Source organism: Bicyclus anynana, chromosome 23 (genome assembly GCF_947172395.1).
Source record: "Bicyclus anynana chromosome 23, ilBicAnyn1.1, whole genome shotgun sequence".
Classification (NCBI taxonomy): domain Eukaryota; kingdom Metazoa; phylum Arthropoda; class Insecta; order Lepidoptera; family Nymphalidae; genus Bicyclus; species Bicyclus anynana.
Window position 1 is genome coordinate 9,550,853 of NC_069105.1, and position 23,763 is coordinate 9,574,615.

The following is a 23,763-nucleotide window of genomic DNA, read 5'->3' on the forward strand; positions in this document are numbered from 1 at the left end:
CGAACCACCACCCCTCCGTATGAGCTATTGAGGCTTATGTTATACTCAAGCAAAAATATTAATTTCTATAGAAGTAATAGTCTCTAAGATAAACCAGAAAGGACAGACCCTGTTCCTTGTTGGCTATACGGAACCATTTAAAACAAAAACCTCTCACCTCTGACCGAAGCCACGCCTCCCACAGCTCCTTGACGGAGATGTGCATGTCATCGTTGTGGTGGAACGCGCGCTGTCGCTTCTCATACCCGCTGTCGTATTGCAGCTCTTCGCGGAGGAACTGGAATACAATGGATTGTATTAAAACCATACCTCCCATAGCAGTAGAGGCAGCGTTCATAAACCGTTTCATCATCATCATCATCATCATTATCAACTGATGGACGTCCACTGATGGTCTCATCATCAAGATCATCATATCAGCCGATGGACGTCAACTGCAGGACAAAGGCCTTTTGTAAGGACTTCCAAACATCACGTTACGAAAGATAAGCCGCATCCATCGAATCCCTGCGACCCGCTTGATGTCGTCAGTCCACACTGCGCTGTTCAAGCAGCTGAGACCCCATACATCGGCTCTTCGAACTATGTGCCCCGCCCATTCCCACTTCATCTTCGCGACTCTTTGAGCTATGTCGGTGACTTTGGTTCTTCTGTGGATCATTTCTGATTCGATCACGCAGAGATACTCTGAGCATGGCTCGTTTCATCACGTTCGTACCTACTGGTGGCCAATCTGACTGATATTAAATGACCATTACCTCTAAACCAACTGCTTGTTGGTCCAGTGGTTAACCTATGTGGTTTCGGATCGCGGGTTCGAATCCTGGGTCGGACTATATGATAAACTGAGTTTACTTTCTTCTAAGAAATTTTCAGCTAAAATTAACCGTAGTTGGGAAGTTGGTAGTGTTTACTGTTTACGTTATTAATACAATTGATATGTAAGTTGGAGATTACAAAATAATAAATGCTTTAAAGTACAGTTACTGCATTTTTCTTAATTACTTTAAGCATTACTTTCCTAAAAGCAGACTTTCCCAGTATGCTTAATTTTTCTTACTAGGGCATACTCAAAATCAAACCTCAGTATAGCCCAGGTTTCCACCAAATAGTGCGTGTGTTAAACGTTGTCTGGGTTGGCAGATTCTTGACACACCCTAAAATCGAAATCCTAAAAACGGTTATTCTGATAGTGTACTCACATCGTCGCTCTCGCTGAGGTCGACGTTGCCGTTGGCGTCGTCGTCGAGTTGCCGATGCAACTGGGTGATGGCCTCGAGCCCCGCGTGGTCTTGCAGGCACAGAGCGTCGTTGTTGCACGCTTCCACCAATACTGGAAAGATAGGAATGAACATTTAAATAATACATCGATGATTTAACGTTGCATTCACGGATATACAAATACTGCCACAAAAATATACAGGCTGCTCGGGAGTATTTACCATAACTCTAGGGTTATATTCTTTGATGAAAATTAATTATAATAATGTATAAATGTATAAGCAACATGTATTCTAAAATGAATATTTTCGGAGTAAAAAATAAGTATTTCTTTTGTAAATATGTAGATCTTGAATTGTGTCCCCTAGATCGCATCCTTATATTTCTAGTGAAGTGCGGAGTATCAGTTGCAATATCTCATCGATATCGATGTCTTACCACTACGAAATACGAAAACTAAAAGATAGATAAAGGCGTGTTTTACATTGATAGTCGGAATTATTTGAAGTTTTTTTTACTTAAATAAAATTTCTTATGCATTTTGGCTTCTATACTCGTAAGTGGACTTGTCAACACCTTGAAGTTATGGGAAATACTTCTGAGCACCCTGTATAAATTTTTTGCTCGTTTATGTAAAATACTGAGAATCTCTCCGGTTAATAATGTAATAAAGTATTCGTACCTCTCGTGATTTTGAAATTGCCTATTATAGAATTATTTCCTTATGACGTTTTTATCCAATGACACAGACACCGTGGTTTCACTCGCGTCGTTCCCAGTCCCGTGGGAATACGGGGATAAAATATAGCTTATGTTACTCGCTGATAATGTAGTTTTAAACAGGGGAAAGAATTTGTAAAATCGGTCCAACAGTTTCGGAGCCTATTTGTCAAAATCTTGTCTCTATACTCGTAGTTTAGACAACCATGTTATGTGACGACGTAATCTAAAATGCAAGCGGACTTACCTACTTGGAAAAGGTACAAGTTTATTCTAATGATTATTTCTACGTGGCAATTTATCGATAGATTTCCTCACTAGATACAGAAAATGAAATTGTTAACCTCAAGTCAACATAACAATGACTTGAAAGTCTCTGAGTTATTCAAAGTTTGGTACTTATTATTCTGTACTACAAGTCGATTTAACAAGGAAAGTCTGTCAAGGATAAGAATTTAGTGGCGGCAAGTATGTACTTCCAATGGAAAATTACTGTTGCGAAAATACAAACGACGAATTCCAATTTTCCTCTTTAAAACTAAACTCCTGGTCAATAACAAACACTATTTGAAGAAAATCCTTAGCGTTATTTGTTCATGTTTCTTTTTTAAATCAAATTGATTAATCGCTATCCCATCTCGTAAGTCATGGAATAGAGTGGTTAGGTCTAAGTTCTATGGCATTGTTGTTTCAAAAGTGCTTGTAAACTAAGCCCAATTTTTTTTTATTCTTTACAAGTTAGCCCTTGATTACAATTTCACCTGATGGTAAGTGATGATGCAGTCTTAGATGGAAGCGGGCTAACTTGTTAGGAGGAGGACGAAAAACCACACCCCTTTTCAGTTTTTTCACGACATCGTACCGGATCGCTAAAACGCTTGGCTGTACGTCTTTGTCGGTAGGGTGATAACTAGCTACGGCCGAAGCCTCCCACCAGCCAGACCTGGACCAATTAAGAAAATCTCAATCGGCCCAGCCGGGGATCGATCCCAGCACCTCCGTCTTGTAAATCCACCGCGCATACCGCGAAATAAATGAATTTTGAATATCCCTTCCCATAAAAAAGAGGCTTGTCCCAAAACTAAACCATTTCCTTTGTCAATGACCATGATGAAATGTTTCAAGAAAGGAAATGTCACCTACCTACCTAATTTCTTATCTATATTATCATAATAAAGTTTATGTATATATATTAACTGCAATACGAAGGAGATAACAGGTATCAGTCAACGCGCGGGTCATGTATGTTTGTTTATCTTTCACCACCCACAAAGGCGAGCGAACATCAATATCAAGTTCAAAACTCAATCTGCTTCTTTATCATCTTTTCATCATGGAATCATCATCATCGTCATCATATCAGCCGATGGACGTCCACTGCAGGACATAGGCCTTTTGTAGGGACTTCCAAACAACGCGATCCTGAGCCGTCTGCATCCAGCGAATCCCTGCGACTCGCTTTATGCAGGCTAAGGAATGGGAATGGAAAACAATTAATTCAGAAGGAACTTTGGCAAGAATTTTAAAAAATGCGTATAGGTAAAACCGTTTGTACTGTATAAAAGGCGTTTACCTAATAATGTTGATAAACTTATGGACGATAAGCAATTGTTATTACGAGTACAAATAGTACGAGATTCGGCATAAGGAATATACAGGGTGTCCCGTAATTAATGGATAAAACGCAAATGGTAGATACACCACCATCAAAAACTAGTTTGAATAATTTTGTATTTACAAAGTTGCTGGTAAACTTGTATGGGAGGTGCTGAATTTTCAATACAAGAAAAAAAGTGTGAAGTTTCCAACTTTTTCTTTTAAAATGTTTTACAATGCCTGCCTAATAATAATAGATAATGCTTAAATTGTACTGCACTGTTCGGAGAGTTGTCTACAGGCACAAATCAAACATTATCATCACCCTAAACCCGTCATCCCGCATTGCAGCAGCTTAGTGGGCTAAAGAGACGTTATGTGATAGCACAGTGGATATGACCTCTGCCTACGATTTGGAGGGCGTCTAACTTTTCAGTTATGTGAATTTTAAGAAATTAAATATCACGTGAAGCAAAAACGTCGTGAGGAAACCTGCATACCAGGGAATTTTCTTAATTCTCTACGTGTGCGGAGTTTGCCAATCCGCATTTGGTCAGCATGGTGGACTAAGCCCTAACCCCTCTCACTTTGAGAGGAGACTCGTGCTCAACAGTGAGCCGAATATGTGTTGTTAATGAGTGGGGAGACTTCGAATCCCCACTCCTGTATGGAGGGAATCCTGACCCTAGTTAAAATAGGCTGATGATGATGATGATGTATGAATTTACCAAAGACCGTAAGCACTACAAACGAATTGGAACGTAAACAAATTAATATCACCAACAATGTCTGTCTTATGATTTGGCAAGCCGATGCGGCGTGACACACACTCCTAGACATCAACGCCTTATAACGCAGACTTTAATTAATGTTGTGATTGTGACGTTAATGTCACGGAGGGAACGTGACCGAAAATGGTACACGATTGCACCATAGTGCACACTGAGTAGGTAATTTATTTTTCCTAAATTAGAAACAGAAATAACAATGTATTTTTAACCACTAAAAAAGGAGGAGGTTCTCAATTCGTCTGTATGTTTTTTTTATATCATATTATGTTCTAATAGATGATCAGTTTGAAGGCGGTGCTAAGCCGGCGCTGTGTTAATTTAAGCCGTTTCTGAAAGAACACTGTCTGAAAAACCTAATATTTTATAATATTCTTACATGGCATGAATTAATACATCATCGGGCTAGCACCGCCTTCAAACTGATCATCAATTAGAACATAATATGATATATAGAACTTAGTATGGATGTTATTTTTCGCTTTTTAGTTTAGTCAGTATGTTATATATTTTTGAAGTCGGTTGAATTTTTTTTATTAAATTTTTTTTTGTGTTTGCTTGTTTATGGAAGTGGCGAGACTTGAAATTCAAAATTCATTTATTTCAAGTAGGCCTATTTTACAAGTACTTTTGAACCGTCAAGTTTGACTATTTGTAAAGACTCTACCACCGGTTCCGTAGGCTGGTTCTTCTGAGAAGAGTCGGCAAGAAACTCAACAGTTGCACTTTTGAAAAAAAAATAATACAATATTACAATATTGTTAACATCATTTAAGTTTATTTTAGTTTTATTTCCTGTGTGAAGGTAGAAGCTGATCCAATGGTCTTCCTTAGAGGTCATATTTCATTATAATCTATACTAACATTATAAAGCTGAAGAGTTTGAGTTCTATTGAACGCGCTAATCTCAGGAACTATTGGTCTGATTTGAAAAATTCTTTCAGTGTTAGATAGCCCATTTATCAAGGAAGGCTATAGCCTATATTAATCCCCGTATTCCTACGGGAATGGAAACCACGCGGGTAAAACTGCGCTGCATCAGTTTATATTCACTGACCCACTACAGGTCACATTAGTTTTGGAGTATAATTTCCAATGATTATTTTATACTATAGATGTGTTACGTGCCTACAAAATCACCGCAAAAAGTGATCCGAATTTAGCGACTCCACTAAGCGCACACATGCACAATTTTGTGTTTACATACCTACATTATATGTATATTTATGTGTATTAGTTTGTATATTCGACATTGTAGACAATATTTAGGTATTATATGTTTAAGTAACTTTCATTGTTTAATAAGCAACTAAATGAAATTAAGACAATTATGCACATTTGTCCGCCTTAGTTTTGCTGCGCTAGTGCCCTATCTCTAATATAAAATATCATTGATTCCACCACTATAAAATATAAGCCTCCAATAGCTCAGTGGTAAGCAGACCATCTCTGCCACTGCACTGTTGTCGTACCCTAAGTCTTTTTTCGACTACTTGGGGGAACGGGAATTTTGGTCATATAAACTATGGCAAATTTCTTTCATAAAATAAAAATAGGCTGTGAAATATCTGAGGGCACGGCAGTGCCCCTGCCATCTCTATTTTTCGTTCTTTCTAAAAAAAAAATAATTTCTTCCTAAAACAGTACGGAGTTGGGAAGTTGGTGGTATCCGTGCGTGAGTGTTAGTCGTCAACCCATTATAATCAATTCATTCGATTAAGGAGACAGGCCTGAGTCTAATAAGTATTTTGTATTTAACACAAAATTGATCATGTGTGCGTTCAGTGGTTCAGCGTTCAGCTAAATTCGGATCTTATTGCTGTGATTTTGTAGGCACGTAACATATATAACATATATCTATAGTATAAAATATCTTTGGTTATTGCGGCAAAACAAGGATTTACTCGTTAAGTTATTCATCGTAGTTAAGTACTGCATACTTCCGCAAAACATCGCCTGCTGTTTAATTCATTAATGACGAAGAATTAAAACACGCATAGACAGCCCGCAAAACAATAAAGAGCTAAAACATAGACATGTTATCGTGTACCAGCTAACAGCGCTGTAACTAGCCGCGAAAGGGAGAATCAATTGCGACATTTCATAGATTACAATGGAATGTACTCGCAATAATAATACCATGGCGCTGCACGTGTTCGATTCATAATAACATATTTTCAGTTACTTATATATGTCGCAGCCATTTGGTTGAATTGGTCAACTAATAGGACACCTAGGTCTTAGGTAAAACATACAGCATTCACTGAAATCGCCAATTTTTTTTTTGCCTGTTGTAAAGTACGAATTTGGTAGGTACTTCATAAGATTACGATCTAGCCTACTTATGTAACTAATTAGTAATTTAACTTTAACCTAAACTTATAATAAATTATTATTATACTAAGATAAGTCCAATAACTTAATCTTAGTCTTTCACTAACTATTACTTTATGTCACTTTGTTCACGTGATTAACACTACACCAAAATATAACGAGCCAAAGCACTGACCATTTGACCAAATAGCTGAATGTCTCTTGTAATATTTAGATTGAATGAATGAATTTTTGATGTTTTGTTTAGCGAGTTAACACATTATGATAGGTACACCTGAAAATAAATAATGAAAAAAATAAATAAATCTATAAAATTTATTATAAAATACGGCTAAAAGTCACGTGATACAACGTCAAAGTATTGGGATCGTGTCGCATTGCATGAACCAACTCATGACTAAGGGCCCCGTATGGGTTCGAAATAGTCGGGCATACTCCGACGTTGTATCACGTGAGTTTTAGTCGTATTTCATAATAAATTTCATTGAGCTTTTTTCATTATTTATTTTTAGGTGTATCTTAATTTGTGAACTCACTAAACAAACGTTAACTAGACGCGACAAAAAAGCATCTTTTTCACACTAAAATCGGAGCATGCTCAGGAGATATTAACTCTAAGTAGTTATTGTCGGCATTACATTACAGCAGCACAAGTGCTTTAAGAACGGTATGATGTAGTGTAGAAACCGGAAGGGGTGTGAATTTTCATCCTCCTCCTAACAAGTTAACCCGCTTCCATCTTAGATTGCATCACCACTTACCATAGGGTGAGATTGTAGTCAAGGGCTAGCTTGTAAAGAATATATAAAAAAAAGTGTGTACCACTTTTATACTTTTACGACTCAAAACTTTTGCGCTTAAGGTCTGTTTTGCTATCTTGCGACGTAGTTAAGAAGATGAATCCACGACAAACGTATTTGACTTGACATTCCGTTTATTGGGATCAATTTGTTAGAGGCAGGCGGCAGTGTGTTGTAAGATACGCAGACATTTCAATTGTGTACCGCTTTTGAGGCCTTAAATACATGAAAGAACTGCCTGTTTAATGTGGGCAAAGGTCAGGCCATGCAGTAGGCCATAATAAAAGGCTCATCATCATGACGTAAAGGTTGTCATGGTGGATACCACGATTGTTCGTGTAAAATGAATTATTCTAAACTAGAAGACGCCCGTGACGTTAAGCGCGTGGAATTCTGTTTTTCACAAATCTCGCAGGTAACATGTAAGTATTTTTTCGGGATAAAAACTTGCCTTTATTTTGCTCCATAGACTCCTCCATCTTCCAGTGTCCCGTTTAAATCCCATAATATACAGTAAGTCCCGTTAAAATCTGTTTAGCCGTTCCAGAGATTAGCCCGGACAAACAGAAAGACAGACAGACAAAAATTTTACAAAAGCTTGATAATGTTTTAGTATCGTGTAAATAGTACTTAAATCACAGTTATTTTGGAAATCATAAACAGACATTGATGATGATGTATTATTGATTACTTTACTCATTCAAAATAATATAAATCCTCGATCATTACGATTCTGTGATCACCGTCTGTATACTTGAGATTTAACCGTTGACTTTAGAAATGATACATTTCTAAAGTCAACGGTTAAATCCTCCTAAAATTGGGACCAAGAACCTCAATTGTTAAAGCATACAAAATGGCATAAAATAAAAACCTACAAGTATTTACTTAATCGTCATATTTTAAGGTGCTTAAAAAGATAAAATGTGTCATAAACAAACGTTATTCCGCGGAAAAAACGAGTACTACAATCTAAATCTTCATGTGACCGGTAAGTGAGCATTATCGTTTATTTTATATGCAGCGAGGTTATTCTCTAATCAATTCATATTTACATCGGTTGCAACATCGCATACATCGACATCGTCCTATCGAAACGTTGTAGGTACTCAAATTTTAAAAACGCTTGTGAACCAACCATGTAGGTACTTCATAGCTTGAAGCCTCAATAGCTCCACGGTAAAGAGGCTGGACTCACGCCAAGAGGTCAAGAGGTCAACCCTGCCCGCTGGACTATTGTCGTAGCCATTTCTAATACAGTATTCCCGAGTAATTGGAAGAAAACAGGAATATTAGTGAAATGAAAAAAATAGCAAACATTTTTAATTTCATCTTTTAAACATGAACAATATTCCCTCCCCTCTAACTAAGACAAAAGCTTGAGCTAGGAGTAGGTATAACTAGGACCCAACGGACAGGGATAATCCTAGAACTTTCAGATTTGAGTCCGGCTCTTTATCCAGGGAGCAATTGAACCCTCTTACACAATAGTAGTAAAATATACAAGCAGCTGGTCCGTGAATGAAAACATCCGATGTCTCACCGATGTAGACATCATTAGCCGTACAGAATAGCCCCGCCGTACGTAGTTACTAATTTAGCCATAGGAACAATCGGATCGCGAGCCGCGTGCCAAACTCCGCTGTTTACGTTTATGACAAATCATCCACGCCTTTTAGACTTGCACTCGTTACATTGATATACAAAAATCTAGATAGTCAGTACACTTGACTGTTATTTGGTTATATTTAACCATATGAGCCTCTAGATTTGAGGAAAATCATCTACAATATGATAAAGATGTTTGTTAGGTTGTAGGGGGTAAACTCTGGAACTAATGAACCGATTTTGAAAATTCGTTTAACCAATAGCTAGTCATAGGCTATATTTTATCCCCTTATTCACACAGGAACGGAAAATACGCGGGTGAAGCCGCGGGGCGTCTGCTAGTCGCCTTTATAATTTGTAGGTATACAAGTAATATACGTAATTCCTTACGTACGTACGTCCTACACTTTTTATACGTACTTTGTTATGCCCAGTAAATAATTTAAACAACGCTAAAGTTAAGTAGAAAGGCGTGAGGGTCTATGGAGCACGGGTTGGAACGAACCTTTTTGGTAGACGTCATTCATTTCAAATTTATATTATGTTGAAAGCAGTGTTGCCAGTTGGGTCTTGTGAGAAGTTACCCGAAATATTAAAAAAGTAACCTTTTTGTGTAAAAAGTAACCTTTCACTAACTATTCTTGCTTTTTGCGTTCCACAGCATGGCTAAACCACCATTTCAGCCTCTGGGGGCTAAAGTAATTTTGTTTTTTTTTTTAATATCTGTCTGTTACGAATACTAGCCAAGTACTAAATTACTATACCTATACCGAAGGAGATTTTACTCGTAAATATAATCATCTTAAATAAGGCCCTGATTGTTTGCCTTTTCCTCATGGGATAAGAAAAATACAATTAAAGAGCAAGAATTTAAAAAACAATTGACGTTAATTTCTTAAATTCATACTTGATTTTTTAAGAATTCAATGTGACTGCAACTTACTTAATACGCAACGTCAATTGTAACGTCTTCATTTATAGTGAGATTGACACAGAAACATCGATGAGTTCTTGAGCATTTGTCCGTATTTCTTGATTTAACGACCGTTCTGTTTTAGATATACGAAATTGTAAGTTAATTCTAAAAATTCCGAAATATCACGTAAAAGTAACCTTTTTTATTAAAGTAACCTAAAAGTTACCAATGCAGAAAAAAAATCACTTAAAAGGTTACAAAAGTAACCTTCTGGTAACACTGGTTGAAAGAGTTAAATTGAAAAAAATACGATAATTTAAATTCAACACGACCGGCGTTAATTATTTTAATAACATATGAAAATTCATGAACTGCATGTAATAGATCCAATTTTACGAGAAAGAAAGAAACTTCTTCCCTTCGGCCGTAGATTCTTATTACAATTTCTTCAGTCTCGCCCCCATCTGGTCAGAGCGTGTAATGCGCGATAAGGAACGTAGTTCCAAAAAAAAAATTGTATGGATTAGTTTTATTACGACATAACGTTTTAAATTAATTACGACATTAATGGACATGTTTTATTACAGTTAGCATCGTAAATAACTGCCTAAATAATGTTTTTTGAACTAAGTAACCAGTTAAACCGATTTTATAACCATATATGTTTTTGCTTGCATGAATTTAGGGTACAATAACCTTGGTCTAAAGTAAAATTAATTTGGCGTAGGGTTCAAATTTAAACTCAAAAATATTAAAAAATATTCCAAATTTTCAACACACTTTATTGAGCAGACGTAAACCAAAATATTTTAAGTTGTTATCAAGCTTTAAAATTCCAATAAAAAAACAGTCTGTGAAAAAACAGATCTAAGATCCAAGGACTGTTGCGAAATCCGATTGCTTATTTCTCTTCCAAAAATAGAACTATTAATAATTTTTCAAATTGAATTATTAAAAAAAAATATCTTAAATTAGTATTACATTTTTATTGATGTATGTTGTAAAAAAAAATATTTAATGTCACAATGTTCGTAGGTACATATCTTTAGGTATCCTAGGAACATATCAATGTCTTCCGCGACAATATTATGGTACAAGCAATTGATCACATCCAAGGTGGTGGCACAATCGGCCATTTGCTGAAAGTGATTAGCATTGACATTGATTACGCCTCACTGAGTAGGTACTGGCGCTATAAAAGGTTATGTTATTTTAATAAAAAACGTTCTACAGTTAAGTGTCGTGTGTATTTGCTACAGATCGCGTTAAACTGCCTACTTTCTTGCCAACAGGGCCCTTTGTTACCTAGCTACGCCCCTGCATCATGCCCCCTTCGTAACCAAAGGCCCTTAACATCTTTCCCTTAAAGAAAAATAAGAAAAATATTTAAATTAACATTAACACTATTTTTTCTTAAAATATAAAGCTAACTGCTCACGAGCCCTATTAGCAGCTGGCCTACGTTTCGCTTTCTCCGACGACTCACTATCAGTTTCTTGGTCAACCCCAAGCTCCTCTCTGGGATACTCTTCAGCATCAGCGAATACATTTAAGTGATAAGCACTATCATCATTAATAGATTGTTAATAAATATCAAATTAGTGAATAGGCCAGCTGGTGTGTCACTTGCTTGCGGTCTTTTAAAAAATAAAGTCAACATTGCCTTTATATAGAAATAATATTGCGTAGCACATTGTCTATAGAAAACAAATTAACAATAAACAAATTGTCATTTTTAAAGACTGTGATATTGAAAGTGAATTTTCTTTTTATTTCTTTTTTGTTTTCAAGGAAAGAAAATATAAGTAATGTACATTAAATTGCTAAGCCATCACAACTTTACCAGTATCTCGATTGAAATGATAATGACTCGACAATAATAGTCGATTGTCCGCGATATGAGCGGTGGACGTTGGTGTTTCTGAGTATTGAAGACTTGCGTGTTCAGTTAATTCAGGAACTGCTACTCAGAACTCACTCACACTGATATTTTATTTATATATTAATCATTTTTCTTTTTCAAAGGGATGATGACAGTTTTTTAAATTGTATATAAATTAAGAGTATGCTAATAGTAAAGTAATTTTGTAAAAGGAACAGGGTATCTGCGATCATTACTTTCGGAGCTACAGGGATTTAAAGGGTCAGATTTGCGGCGCTGACGCGGATCCCTGAAAAACGCCCCATACAAAATGGCACGAACTAATGACGTCGTAGGTAATGTAATGATCGTTAGATTTGTATGTGCGTTCAAACAAAATTACTAGTATCTTTGTTATTTATGCGTTCATGTTTATAGTTCATTTATTGAAAAATGTCACATTTAATGTAAGGAAGCTAAAACTGTATGAATTTTCATCTAATTACGATAAAAGATTTTTTAATAGATTTTGAAATTTTATAATGTCATTTAAGTATTTTGCAAATATCCAGACAATATTTTATGTATCATAAAAATCAATATATTCAAACCTAGTCATCATCTCCATTGTGATTGGTTAAGCGCCTGCAATAGCCAAACATACCTCAGTTTATGAAGGCTGAATGTTGGTCAGTCCGTGCTCCTACCATAGATAGTGGCCAGTGCCGGATTAAGGTTCATTTACATTTCCAGACATTTAGCGTGCCAGACACGTGCCGTGGCAGATTCGAATTCAAATCTAAATCCCTAAATCCGTACCCAAATAGGGTAATCGCAGGACAAGACAAGCCAGTGCAGTAGCCTAACTGTATAGTATACTATAAATAATACTATCTCAAATTAAACCACACACGGCAAGTACCTATTCTGTGCCAATACACGACTAAATCTAAAGTACACGGTAGGTACGACTGGGAAATCGTGACAATACAAATGCGTTAACGTATATTATTATAGCTTCTCGGTTAATTCACGGCAAACATCGCCCAGTCTGGCCTGTTTACACTGAAAAGATAAAAGATCAAATTAACAACACTTTAGAGCTGTGTTTGTTCTGAATTGGGAACGTAAAGTGTTTTTCCATCGTAAATGTGCGATATAGCTAAGCGAATTAACGCTAACTAATGGATGCCTATACGGCTTTCGTCTGCTTGGAATTTGACTTTATTTGGACAATATACATAAAAACCCTCAATAGCTCATCGGTAAAGCGGTCGGACTCATCACCGAGAGTTGGTGGTTCGATCCCCGCCCCGTTGGAATATTGTCGTACCCACTCCTAATACAGTATTTCAGAACTAGTTGGAGGGAAATGGGAATATTGGTAACATTTAAAAACCATGGCAAATATTCTTAAAAAAAAATCTTGCATTACGTTCTTGTTAACTGTGATTTTATTAAGTTAGATAATTTGGATTTTTGTCGTTGATTTACATTGTAAATAAAAATCTCCTAGAAAGCAGATTTTTGACAAAATCGGGCGTTTGGAAGACGCTATGAATGACGACTTCGTGTCAAAAGTTCGCTGAAAAATTCAAATATTTTTGATTTATAAGTTTTCATTGTATACCTATAGTTAGCAATCTTCTTCCCCCACTAGTTGGACATTAAGCGGATTGCAGGAAGCCGCTGGATGCTGGCGGCTCAATAGCGTTGTGCTTGGAAGTCCATGCAAGAGACCTATGTCAGAGCCTATGTCCAGCAGTGGACGTCTATCGGCTGATAATGATAATGACGACATGGTTCCCGCGGGATTTGTAAAAAGGGCGCGTACCAAGTCGCGGTCATCCGCTAGTCTACTACATACTTCTGCACGAAAGGCACACTTTTCTGTTTACTCAGCAAATGTTAGCTAAAAATTGATATCACCGTATCTTAGTACCGTACTGTTAATTTTAGCTTTGTTGGGTTTACTATACGACTAGCTGACGCCTTGGTTTCACCCGCGTAGTTCCCGTTCCCGTAGGAATACGAGGATAAAATCTAGCCTATAGCATCCGGGGATAGTGTAGCCTCTTGGAAGAAAAATCAAATCAGTTTAGTAATTTCGGAGCCTATTCAATGCAAACAAACAACGAATTCTTTCCTCTTTATAATCACTTCATCAAAATTTCGAATTCAGATTCGAACCCTGGACCTCACTATCCGTGAACCAATGCGGCAGTTTCAAAACTACCGCAATACATGATAGCTAACATATTGGCCAGGATATGGCCAATATGTTAGCTATCATGTATTGCGGTTTGGCCAGCGTTTTGACCAACGTGAAGAGGGGCATTAAAAAAAGACATTCTTCATATTTTTTTTAAATACAAAAATAATTCTTATAGTACGCGCGTTAACAACTGAGTCTTAGGGCCATAAATCATTTCTCTATATCTATCTCGCTTGCACTTATGGGTCTTATGGAGCCGTCTAGTGAAGGGTGTAACAATGAAAGACATATTATCGATAAGTAAAGTTTATTATCGTATCTTGTTCACAAAATTAAAAAAATTAACAATATTTGATTTAATATAATACATATTTCATATTATATAATTATTAACTAAATAAAATTAATCTTCATCTGAGTCTTCATCATCAGAATCTTCGTCTTCTGCCAAATTTATTATAAGCGGCGCGTGATCTCTAATTAGAGCTTTTTGTAAATCTTTGTTTTGAAGTTCTTCGGCATGCCTAACACATTTGGCCCAGTCTTCTCGTGTGACATTTTCTATGGCTCGGTGGAGGTGATTTTCGACATCTGCTATCTTGAAGGTATTATTATTCTTCGCAACTTCTCCCTTTACTTGTGCCCAAATTAATTCTATTGGGTTATATTGACAGTGATATGGAGGGAGCCTTATTACTTCATGACCTCGTTCATTTGCCAGATGGTCTAAAGCGTAGACCTTCTGCGGGTTACTGGCTTTTACTTTTCTTATTAATTCTTCAATAATTTCGTTGCTGGAATATGGAATCTTTTTCTTTGTCAACCATTCTTGAATTTCAGCTTTCCTCGTGTTTCTTGTGGGTATCTTTTCCAACTGTATCGAATGATAGCTTGCGTTATCGACAATTATAACTGAGGGCTCTTCAAGTAGATTCAGGAATTCGGAAAACCATGCCATATATGTTTCGCCATCCATTTCTGTGTGGTAATCAGCATCCTTTGATTTCACCGCTTTAAATATTAGCTTCGCATCTGGAACGAAGCCAGTCCTTGCAGAACCCGCATGGCAAACTATTAATCTTTGGCCTTTTCCCACAGGCTGATTCTTGAAACCTCCTTCATCGTTGCTTCCAAGCCACATCCTCTTTCTTGCATGGTTTTGATTAATCCATGTTTCGTCTAGATAGAAACGTGGTCGCTGATCGTTAGTTCTTCTAAGTAAATCCAATTTCCTTAAAAAGTCCATTCTAGCACAAACAATATCAGTTCTTTCCATTAAATATTTACGTCCTTCGCTATTTTTCTTATACTGGAACCCAACCTCCTTCAGTAGTATTCTCATTGAAGTGTTGCCGCATTTAAAATCGGGTAATTGTTCACGGAATTTTTCTAAAATTTTCGCCACGGATGGATACTCTCCATTCTCATAAAATGAAGCTACAGTTCGCTTCAACACACTTTTATCAAAATCGTCAATATTAGTGACGGTTTGTGGTTTCTTAAAATTTGTTCTTGGTATACAGGTACTGCCTGATTGTGATACTTCCGTCTTGATTCGGTCCACTGTCGCTCTGCTCACACCACAAACAAATGCGGCCATTTCACGTGGTTTGTTGAAATTTAGAGAAGCCACTTTATTCGGATCACTTTTCAATTCATTGAGAAACAGGAATACGTTGTGAATCAGTGTTCGAGCTTGAGGGCTAATATCGCCATGTAATTTCTTCAGATCAACGTTAGAAAATAAAGTATCCATAGTGCGCAACGAGTAACACATGAATGTATTTATTTAATTGCAGTAAACACATTTATAGCAAAAAAAATACGCAATGCAATTACATTAGAAACCGACCAATCAGAATCGTCCAAATCATTATTGACTCATCATTAGCACGTGCGCAGGTAGCCGTTTATCGATAATTAGGGTGCGCAGGTAGGCGCGCTGCACATTCCTATCTTTTTTGACTTTTATGACCGGACGACTCAGATGATAACGCGCATACTATAATAAATAAACGCCACCCGTTATCTTAATTGATTCTTGGTAAACCAAATAGGTGCTATGTAAAATAATAAAAGATAAGTTATCAGAATACGCAGACGCAGTTGATACATCGCGAAACGTCAGACAGTTTCGGCAGACGGCAAAGAGTATTAAGGTCAACACTCATTACAACGACAAGTAAACAGACCGGTTCCGTAACCGTATCGCCTCGAGCAGTTCAGTATTATTTGTATAAAACGTAAACGCCTCACCTCGGAGAAAGGTTTACTGCGCGCCGTCGCCGCGTTTACGTCGGAGAGACGGTAGACATTTTTGTGTGATCGTCGGGTGGTAGGCGAGGGGATACGGAGCCGGTCCGTGTATGAGTTTTGACCTTTATAATCACAACGTTATAGCAGACGGTGCTATGAGTCACGGAACGTCAAGATCAATGGCAGACGCATATTCCCTACAAACTATTTTAGTACATCTTGAGGGTTTGTAACACGTGATATTATTAACATAGAATGCAATACTTATGTCATGCAACACTCAAGATTTATCGTGCAATCTATACTTCCATACCTTATATTACAAATGCAACAGTGAATTTGTTTATTACTTTTTTACGACATATTCGCTGAAGCGATTTTAAAAATTCTTTCACCAATGGATGGCTACATTATCTGCGAGAAAAATAGGCTATATTTTATTATCGTATTCTCACGGGAACGGGAACTGCGCGGGTGAAACCGTGGTGTGCCTCGAGTACTTTATATTATGAATGTAACAGTAAGTTTTTTTATTATTATTTACAAGATAGTCCTTGACTACAATCTCACCTGATGGTAAGTGATGATGGAATCTAAGATGGAAACGGGTTGACTTATTAGGCGTGCGATGAAAATCCACACCCATTTCGGTTTCTACACGACGTCGTACCGGAACGCAAAATCACTTGGCGGTACGTCTTTGGCGGTAAAACCCAGGCTACGCCAAGGCCCCTAGACAAATTCAATCACAAACAAACAGTGCACTACAATAAACGATGATGAACTACTTTTTCTCCAGAGACATATAAACATGTCGGCAATACGCTAACTTCTTATGCTAACATGACATTTGCATGCATGATAAAATACGACCCGGATGTTCTTCGTTTGAATACCGTTAGTTTTTCGAGAAAATTCGAGAATCCACGGGACTGTTTGTGCGTCTAAGAAAACGACTGTAAAATATAAATTGCAACTCTTTGAAGTTTTCTTTTTAGCACGCCACAAACCTGGAGATTGTTTTGAGAGATAATTTCGACGTATATTTCAAGATGCTAAGTATAATTAAATATGATTAACAGTTATATTAGCGTCCCGAAGGGTCGCATGCCGAAATGAATACTAAAAATAAAATGAACATTGAGTTACAATGTACTAGAGACTCAGACCAATTATTGTATAGGACCTGCCTCGCTAGACGTTACTTTTCTGTCAAAGTATATGATCAACGATTTAATGCGATTATAAAAACTGTCTCTATAGAATCGATGTTAAATAGTTGTATTCGTGTTCGTCGGTTAAAGAGCTCCGTAAAATTACCTTTTTGTGTTATTGAATTGTGTAAAAAACGGGGAAAAATCCTAGTTTAGTATAAGATATATACCAAATCTAAGCTCGTTTTCCTCAGAAAATGACAGACAATTTTGTTCGTAACTATGAGTGCGATACAGGTCCTTCTATAATTGGTTTGAGACTAGAGAAGACAACACTACTGTGATCCGTTCAACTGTGGCGATATCGCCGCACTTCCCAGTTCCTTACTAGCTTACTTTCTGGATCAAAACGCGTAATTCGTGGTGGATTTACCATAGATGTTGAAAAAGTTGAAGCTTGGAGCGGCAAAATTGTAGCAACAGGATATCTTCCATAGCCCACCACACCTTACAAGAAGTGCAGTAAAATAGTTGTAAAAATGATCCTAGATACCAGATTATTCCCTAAAAAAAGAATTTTCTTTATTGTGAACAGTGTATCTAATTTTACAGGTCAGTAGGGGTGGCAAAATATTTATAGCTTTGGGGTGGCAAAATTTTTATAGCTTTGGGGCGCCAATGTGTAAATACAGCACTGAGTAGGTACCAGAGATTAGCACATTCAAACAAATAATCAAAGAAAGAAACACAATGCTTTTATTGCTTGATTATACATTGTGCACCTGTAAAATGTGGGCAGTAGCATTATGTCTAACTTTTGTTCAATTTAATAGCTCTCTTTCAAGTCCGATCATAACAGTTTTAATTTTAGAAACACAGTGATTTATATTACATACAAGCAGGTGTTACTTTGCAGAAGTTCACAATGTATAGTGAATTATTGATTTATTTTGCTATTATCTGCAATAACTACACAATACTAAACTCCCTGATCCACTAAAACAGCAGACATGCATGAATATCTTAAAATGACGACAGTCAAGGAAGAAATAACAAAAAACGCCATAAAACACAAAAGCAGACTGCTACAGCACAGTCTTGCCAAATTGCTAATAATGCCTGGTAAGACCAAAAGGCCAAAGCGATCCACTATGGAAGAGTTGTGACGTAGACCAACCAATGTATGAGTATGACCATAACACAAGAAGGTGCTTAATGTATCAACCTTTAACCTAAAACATCCTCTTCTATAATAAAATCAGTTTATAGTCAATCACATGATGAATTTAAGTAACTGGACAACAAAAACAATCTGTGAAAAGTGACTATCCAAGTGACAATGTTACCCAAATCTGACAGAAAACCCTGATCTGGGTGACTTTTAATTCATGACAAATGTTGTAAAGTCGATGTGTATTAGCTGTAAACTTTTTAGAGGAACCGAAGCAGGGCGTTTCGGTGAGCTCTGTCAAAGTCAACGTCCTTTACGGTTAACCAACACTCCCCTTTTCCACTCAAGTCACTTTCCCCGCCTATCCCAAGTACCCTAAAGAATTACAAAACAAGAAATGTGGACTGTGGACGGCTCAAACGCCACAAACGCACTGAAGCCAGTACCACTGAAGACAGTACGACGAGCGCCTTATATCCCAAGTCGTTCCCGCCAACCGATCGCTACCCCTCTCTAAATCCCTATTCTTTACGAAACAAGTCGCGCCACTTGACGTCATATCCGTCTCAAACTACTCTATAGTTACAATCAGTTTTGTTATGTGTGCAGTACAGATTTGATTAAGATAATTATTTTATTCTTCTTATTTAATCTCTGTTGCCATGTTAGTTGCTGAGAATAATCAGTAAATCAGCAAATAAAATGATGGTTTTCCTCATGATTTCCATAATGATAAAAGTTTGAGTGACTGAATGTTACTTAATTTTTTGCTTTTAAAATAACTCATTTTAGATTTGCATTAAGTAAAAATAAATAATTTAATTTATTATTCTAATATATGCATACTTTTCAAAACTAATAATATTTAAAAATAAAATTAATTTATTACTTTATTAAGCATATATACATCAAGCTCCTAATAAATCTTATTAAAATTTTACTCATGCAAATGTAAAATGTTTAAAAATCGTTTTTATCACTACTTAACTCAAAGTTAAAATTGTAATATTTATTGTTTTTATTATCAAAAAATGGGAAAAAGTGGTCCATATTTCTTTTTTTTTTTAAATTTAAATGTATTTTTATACAATATTTAGATTTCAATCATTAGATCAGTTGGACTCACAAAGTGACGAATGCCGAAGTTCTGCGACGCGTCAATCAGAAGCTTGAACTTTTGCAGACCGTCAAGACGAGAAAAGTCGCGTATCTAGGGCACGTGCTACGAAACGCGACATACGAGCTTCTACAGCTCATCTTGATGGGAAAGGTTGCTGGTAGAAGAGGCTTTGGTCGCAGGAAGAAGTCTTGGCTGAGAAACATCAGAGAGTGGACCGGGATCGCGAGCGCCGCACAATTATTTCGCCTCGCGAAGGATAGAGCTTAAAAATACCACACTGCTGCCAATGCAAGGCTTAGGTAATGGTCTTAAACCTGGTATCCCCCTACCCCTGCGGTGAAGGGGTTTGCAGGGGGTATCTCTACTCCCCTCCCCCGCTTACAGCTAATGTCATGTTTAGGTTAGGTATCCAAAAGAGCCCTTTAAACACTTCCACTTAATTTAATCTCATTAATAATGGTGCTTGATTTAAGACCCAAGCCCAGACTTATAATAGTGATAAATTCTTTACAATTAGGTACTATCAGGTATTAACTCAGACCAATTACATTCTATGGTACTTGTATCTCACTCAAATTCACCAACAAAATAGTCTTTAGTTTTTTTTGGGAGGACAAGGGTAAACTTACAGATCCAATATTTAACACCAATAAATAAATCCTGTATCCTTACACTTCACACTACTATAAATTTCAAATTGTAATACACACATGTGTAATTTTAACACAATGAAACATCAAATCTATAAACCCTTATTGTATGAACACATTAGATCATGATCATTTAGTTTTGACAGAGGGGTAACCTCTAGGGAGGCAGGTCAGGTAGAAGGTAATTGATCTGAGGATATTAATGATAACAACTGGGACAGAGGGCCCTACAATCGCCATTAAATGGCAGAATATTTAACTGTTTGTTTCTCTTCAGTTATTACTAAGGAAAGAGCCAAGTTATTTTAAATTGTTTATCATTTATAACATGTCTGTGTAAGGTCATATGAGCATCCAATTTATTTAACAATGCTTCTTTATTTTGGCTGTACTGAAGGTCATCAATATAGGTATGTAATATAGCATTGAATGGATCATTGAGGAAAATCCTTCACAATATTACCAATTAGAAGTACTGTTTACTTGAAATTGAAAATCCCAAAGAAACAATTGAAATTTTTAATAGATGTACTAAGAAAATAATCTAATTTTGTTTACTACATTTTTTATAGAGAAATATAATTATACAATTATTTTGTCTATAATTGTCACGGGTTTGCTGGTTAGGTGTACTTTTTTGTTTACAGCATTTCTCTAAGTCTATATTATAAGGCAATTTACACTTACAAACTCATATAAGCTGAGCCATTGATTTTCTTCATTATCATCATCATTAATAGCTGATAGAACTTGTAACTTCCAAATAACACAGTATTGAGCCGATAACATCCAGTGGACCATTACTGGGACTGTGTATATGCAGTATTTTCTAAGCATATTGCTTTACAAAAAAAAAATGTAACTCAGCTGCTCGATTATTTTAAACTTAATCTCTCAGTCCTTGACTTTGGCGAAACAATAACTTTGAACCCATCACTGCGCGGTCAGGTTCTAGCAGGTTAAAATGAATTATGGTCAAATAGCAACGCTCTCGAAGACTACTAGTCGCATCATTATCAACCCATATTCGACTCACTGCTGAGCTCGAGTCTACTGAATGAAGAGGGGTCAGGCCTTAATCCACTACGCTGGCCCATTGCAGATTGGCAGACTTCACACACACAGAGAATTAAGAAAGTTCTCTGGTGTGCCACTTTCCTCACGATGTTTTCCTTTACCGTTTTAAACATGTTGTTTACTACTAGTCTATTTAATTAATAAAAGACATAGGATGTAGTGTCAACACAAGGATGTTCCCACACTACACATGAGTTTAGAGCAACATGTGTTACTTATTTTTGGAGCATGCTCATTAACAGGAATGTGCTATCAATGCTTACCTATAATAACATCTGCTTTAGCTATAAATATAACAATGTGATTGTATTTATCTGTGTGCTCCACATAATCAAATCAAATAAGTCAAAGTATATAATATACAAGTGTTAAATCTGTATCCAGACATTAAAATAACACATAATATAATCGAGAAGCATGAAACATCTCTGTGAATTAAAGTATGTTGTATTGTTTTTTACTAGAGGGTAATGGTCTTCTTCCTATCCTATCTCAAATCGACCAATTAAAGTGGTGATGGACTGGTCACATGATTCGAGATAAGCAAGGCAAGTGGAGCACAACCATGGCTGACTGGTACCCTAGAAACGGTAAATGGAGCAGGGAACGTCAGTCAACGAGATGGGTAGTCATACAATATCAAATAAACTGCAGGTAACCACTGGAGAAGGGTAGCACAAAATAGAAAGGAGTGGAAAAGACTGGAGGAGGCCTATGCCAACAGGCACTCTGAATTACTCGACATATTATAATATATATGTGTATTACTCAACTTTTATATTCGGAATAAAGGGCTTATTATTATTTATTGTGTTTTTACATTTCATATCATTTTGGATTACTTAGTAGATTATAGACCCAAGCAACTTAGTTGAACCAATATGATACTTGTCTGAGTTATCATATAATCAGTTTATAGTCACTTAACTGATCACTGATAACAAAAATCTAGAACATTTTTCCAAGGTCTATTTTTCCTGATTCAAGGTCTATTTTTCCTGGTTCTTAGTTACAACTGATACAGCATTAGTCTATTTTAATTATATTTTGATGACCTCTGTGTGAGTATGTGTGGTATGAGCGGTGGATTTACAACACAGAGTTCCTGGGTTTGATCCCCGGCTGGGCTGATGGAGTTTTTCTTAATTGGTCCAGGTTTGGCTGGTGGGAGGCTCCGGCCTTGGCTAATTACCAACCTACTGGCAAAAGATTTAGCATTCCAGTACAAAAGTTGCGTAGGAACCGAAAATCATGTTCAGTCACTGATACTAATGACTGAACTTGATGATACAGCATAACATGTGGATCAGGATTTGATATTTTTAATTTTGATATACAAACTTTTTTGTTATTCCAACTAATAAAAGGCACATATATTAGATACTGCGGAGTCTGCTGCTATATTTATTTACTTTATTACTTTATTTATATATGTTGGAATTGTCAAATACACATGATAGATGAAAAAAATTGTTACAAGAAATCAATAAAATGCATTATATCATAATATTCTTTTTCTACTTATTTAATTCCAGTACTTGCATTCTTTAATAAGCAAATTATATAAGTATAGACAGAAAACAATGACAATACCTTATTTTGATAACCAATCAATTGTCTATTTATGGAGCAGGGCCGCAAGTTTCTCGTATTTCCAGTTAAGGCGCACAGATGTTGTAAGGTCAATCATATAACCTATGCCAATACTTTGCAATAATAATTATAAGTTTTTAATAAAACTTCGTGTAATGTTTTTTGGCTTGGAAGCGATTTGATGAGGGACGCCAACAGGTGGCATGAGCCAACAAACTGACAGAATACTTTAGCACTTACTGAGTTCGTTCGACGCTGCCGCGGCGGAGTCGCTCATGAAGGACCCGGTCCTCACCATGGGTCCCCATTGAGCTCTCCGACCCTCTCTGGACTCTGTCCTCTCCCCATCATCCGCTTTACACAGATGAAGAACAAATACGCACCAATATAACACTAAACCAATACGCATTGTTATAATTCAATTGCACTAATATTAACGCATAAATTGTCCACAGTAATAAAACAACACAGCCGCAACACTGCACTCTATGCACATCCTAAATCATCCAATAAGCATAGGATTTTTATATCATCTAAATTCTAAAACCACATCGCACGGTCACAAAACATAAAATTGTAGCAAAATTATCACAGAAAGAAAATTTTTGGTGAGGTCAAATAACGTCAAGTTTTGATTTTGACGTAGAATTTTTAGGCATGGCAACATTTTTTCTAACTAGCTT

The 23,763-nt window shown here is 36.6% G+C and overlaps 1 protein-coding gene across 5 annotated transcripts in view; it reads right to left on the minus strand.

Moving 5' to 3' along the window:
- The window catches only part of LOC112053182 (stromal interaction molecule homolog), a 59,256-nt gene extending 35,547 nt beyond the window's left edge, over nucleotides 1-23,709 (minus strand). For 4 of the 5 annotated variants that reach the window (XM_024092502.2, XM_024092505.2, XM_024092504.2 and 1 more), the window contains exons 1-3: nucleotides 23,321-23,708; nucleotides 1,203-1,333; nucleotides 158-277 (exon numbers count right to left, since the gene is read on the minus strand). In XM_024092502.2, the coding sequence (XP_023948270.2) occupies nucleotides 158-277; nucleotides 1,203-1,333; nucleotides 23,321-23,489 (420 nt within the window). In that variant the 5' untranslated portion in view covers nucleotides 23,490-23,708. Of the gene's footprint in view, nucleotides 1-157; nucleotides 278-1,202; nucleotides 1,334-23,320 lie in introns of all 5 variants that reach the window. The other variant, XM_024092506.2, reaches the window with a different exon arrangement.
- Nucleotides 23,710-23,763: the final 54 nt, after the last annotated feature.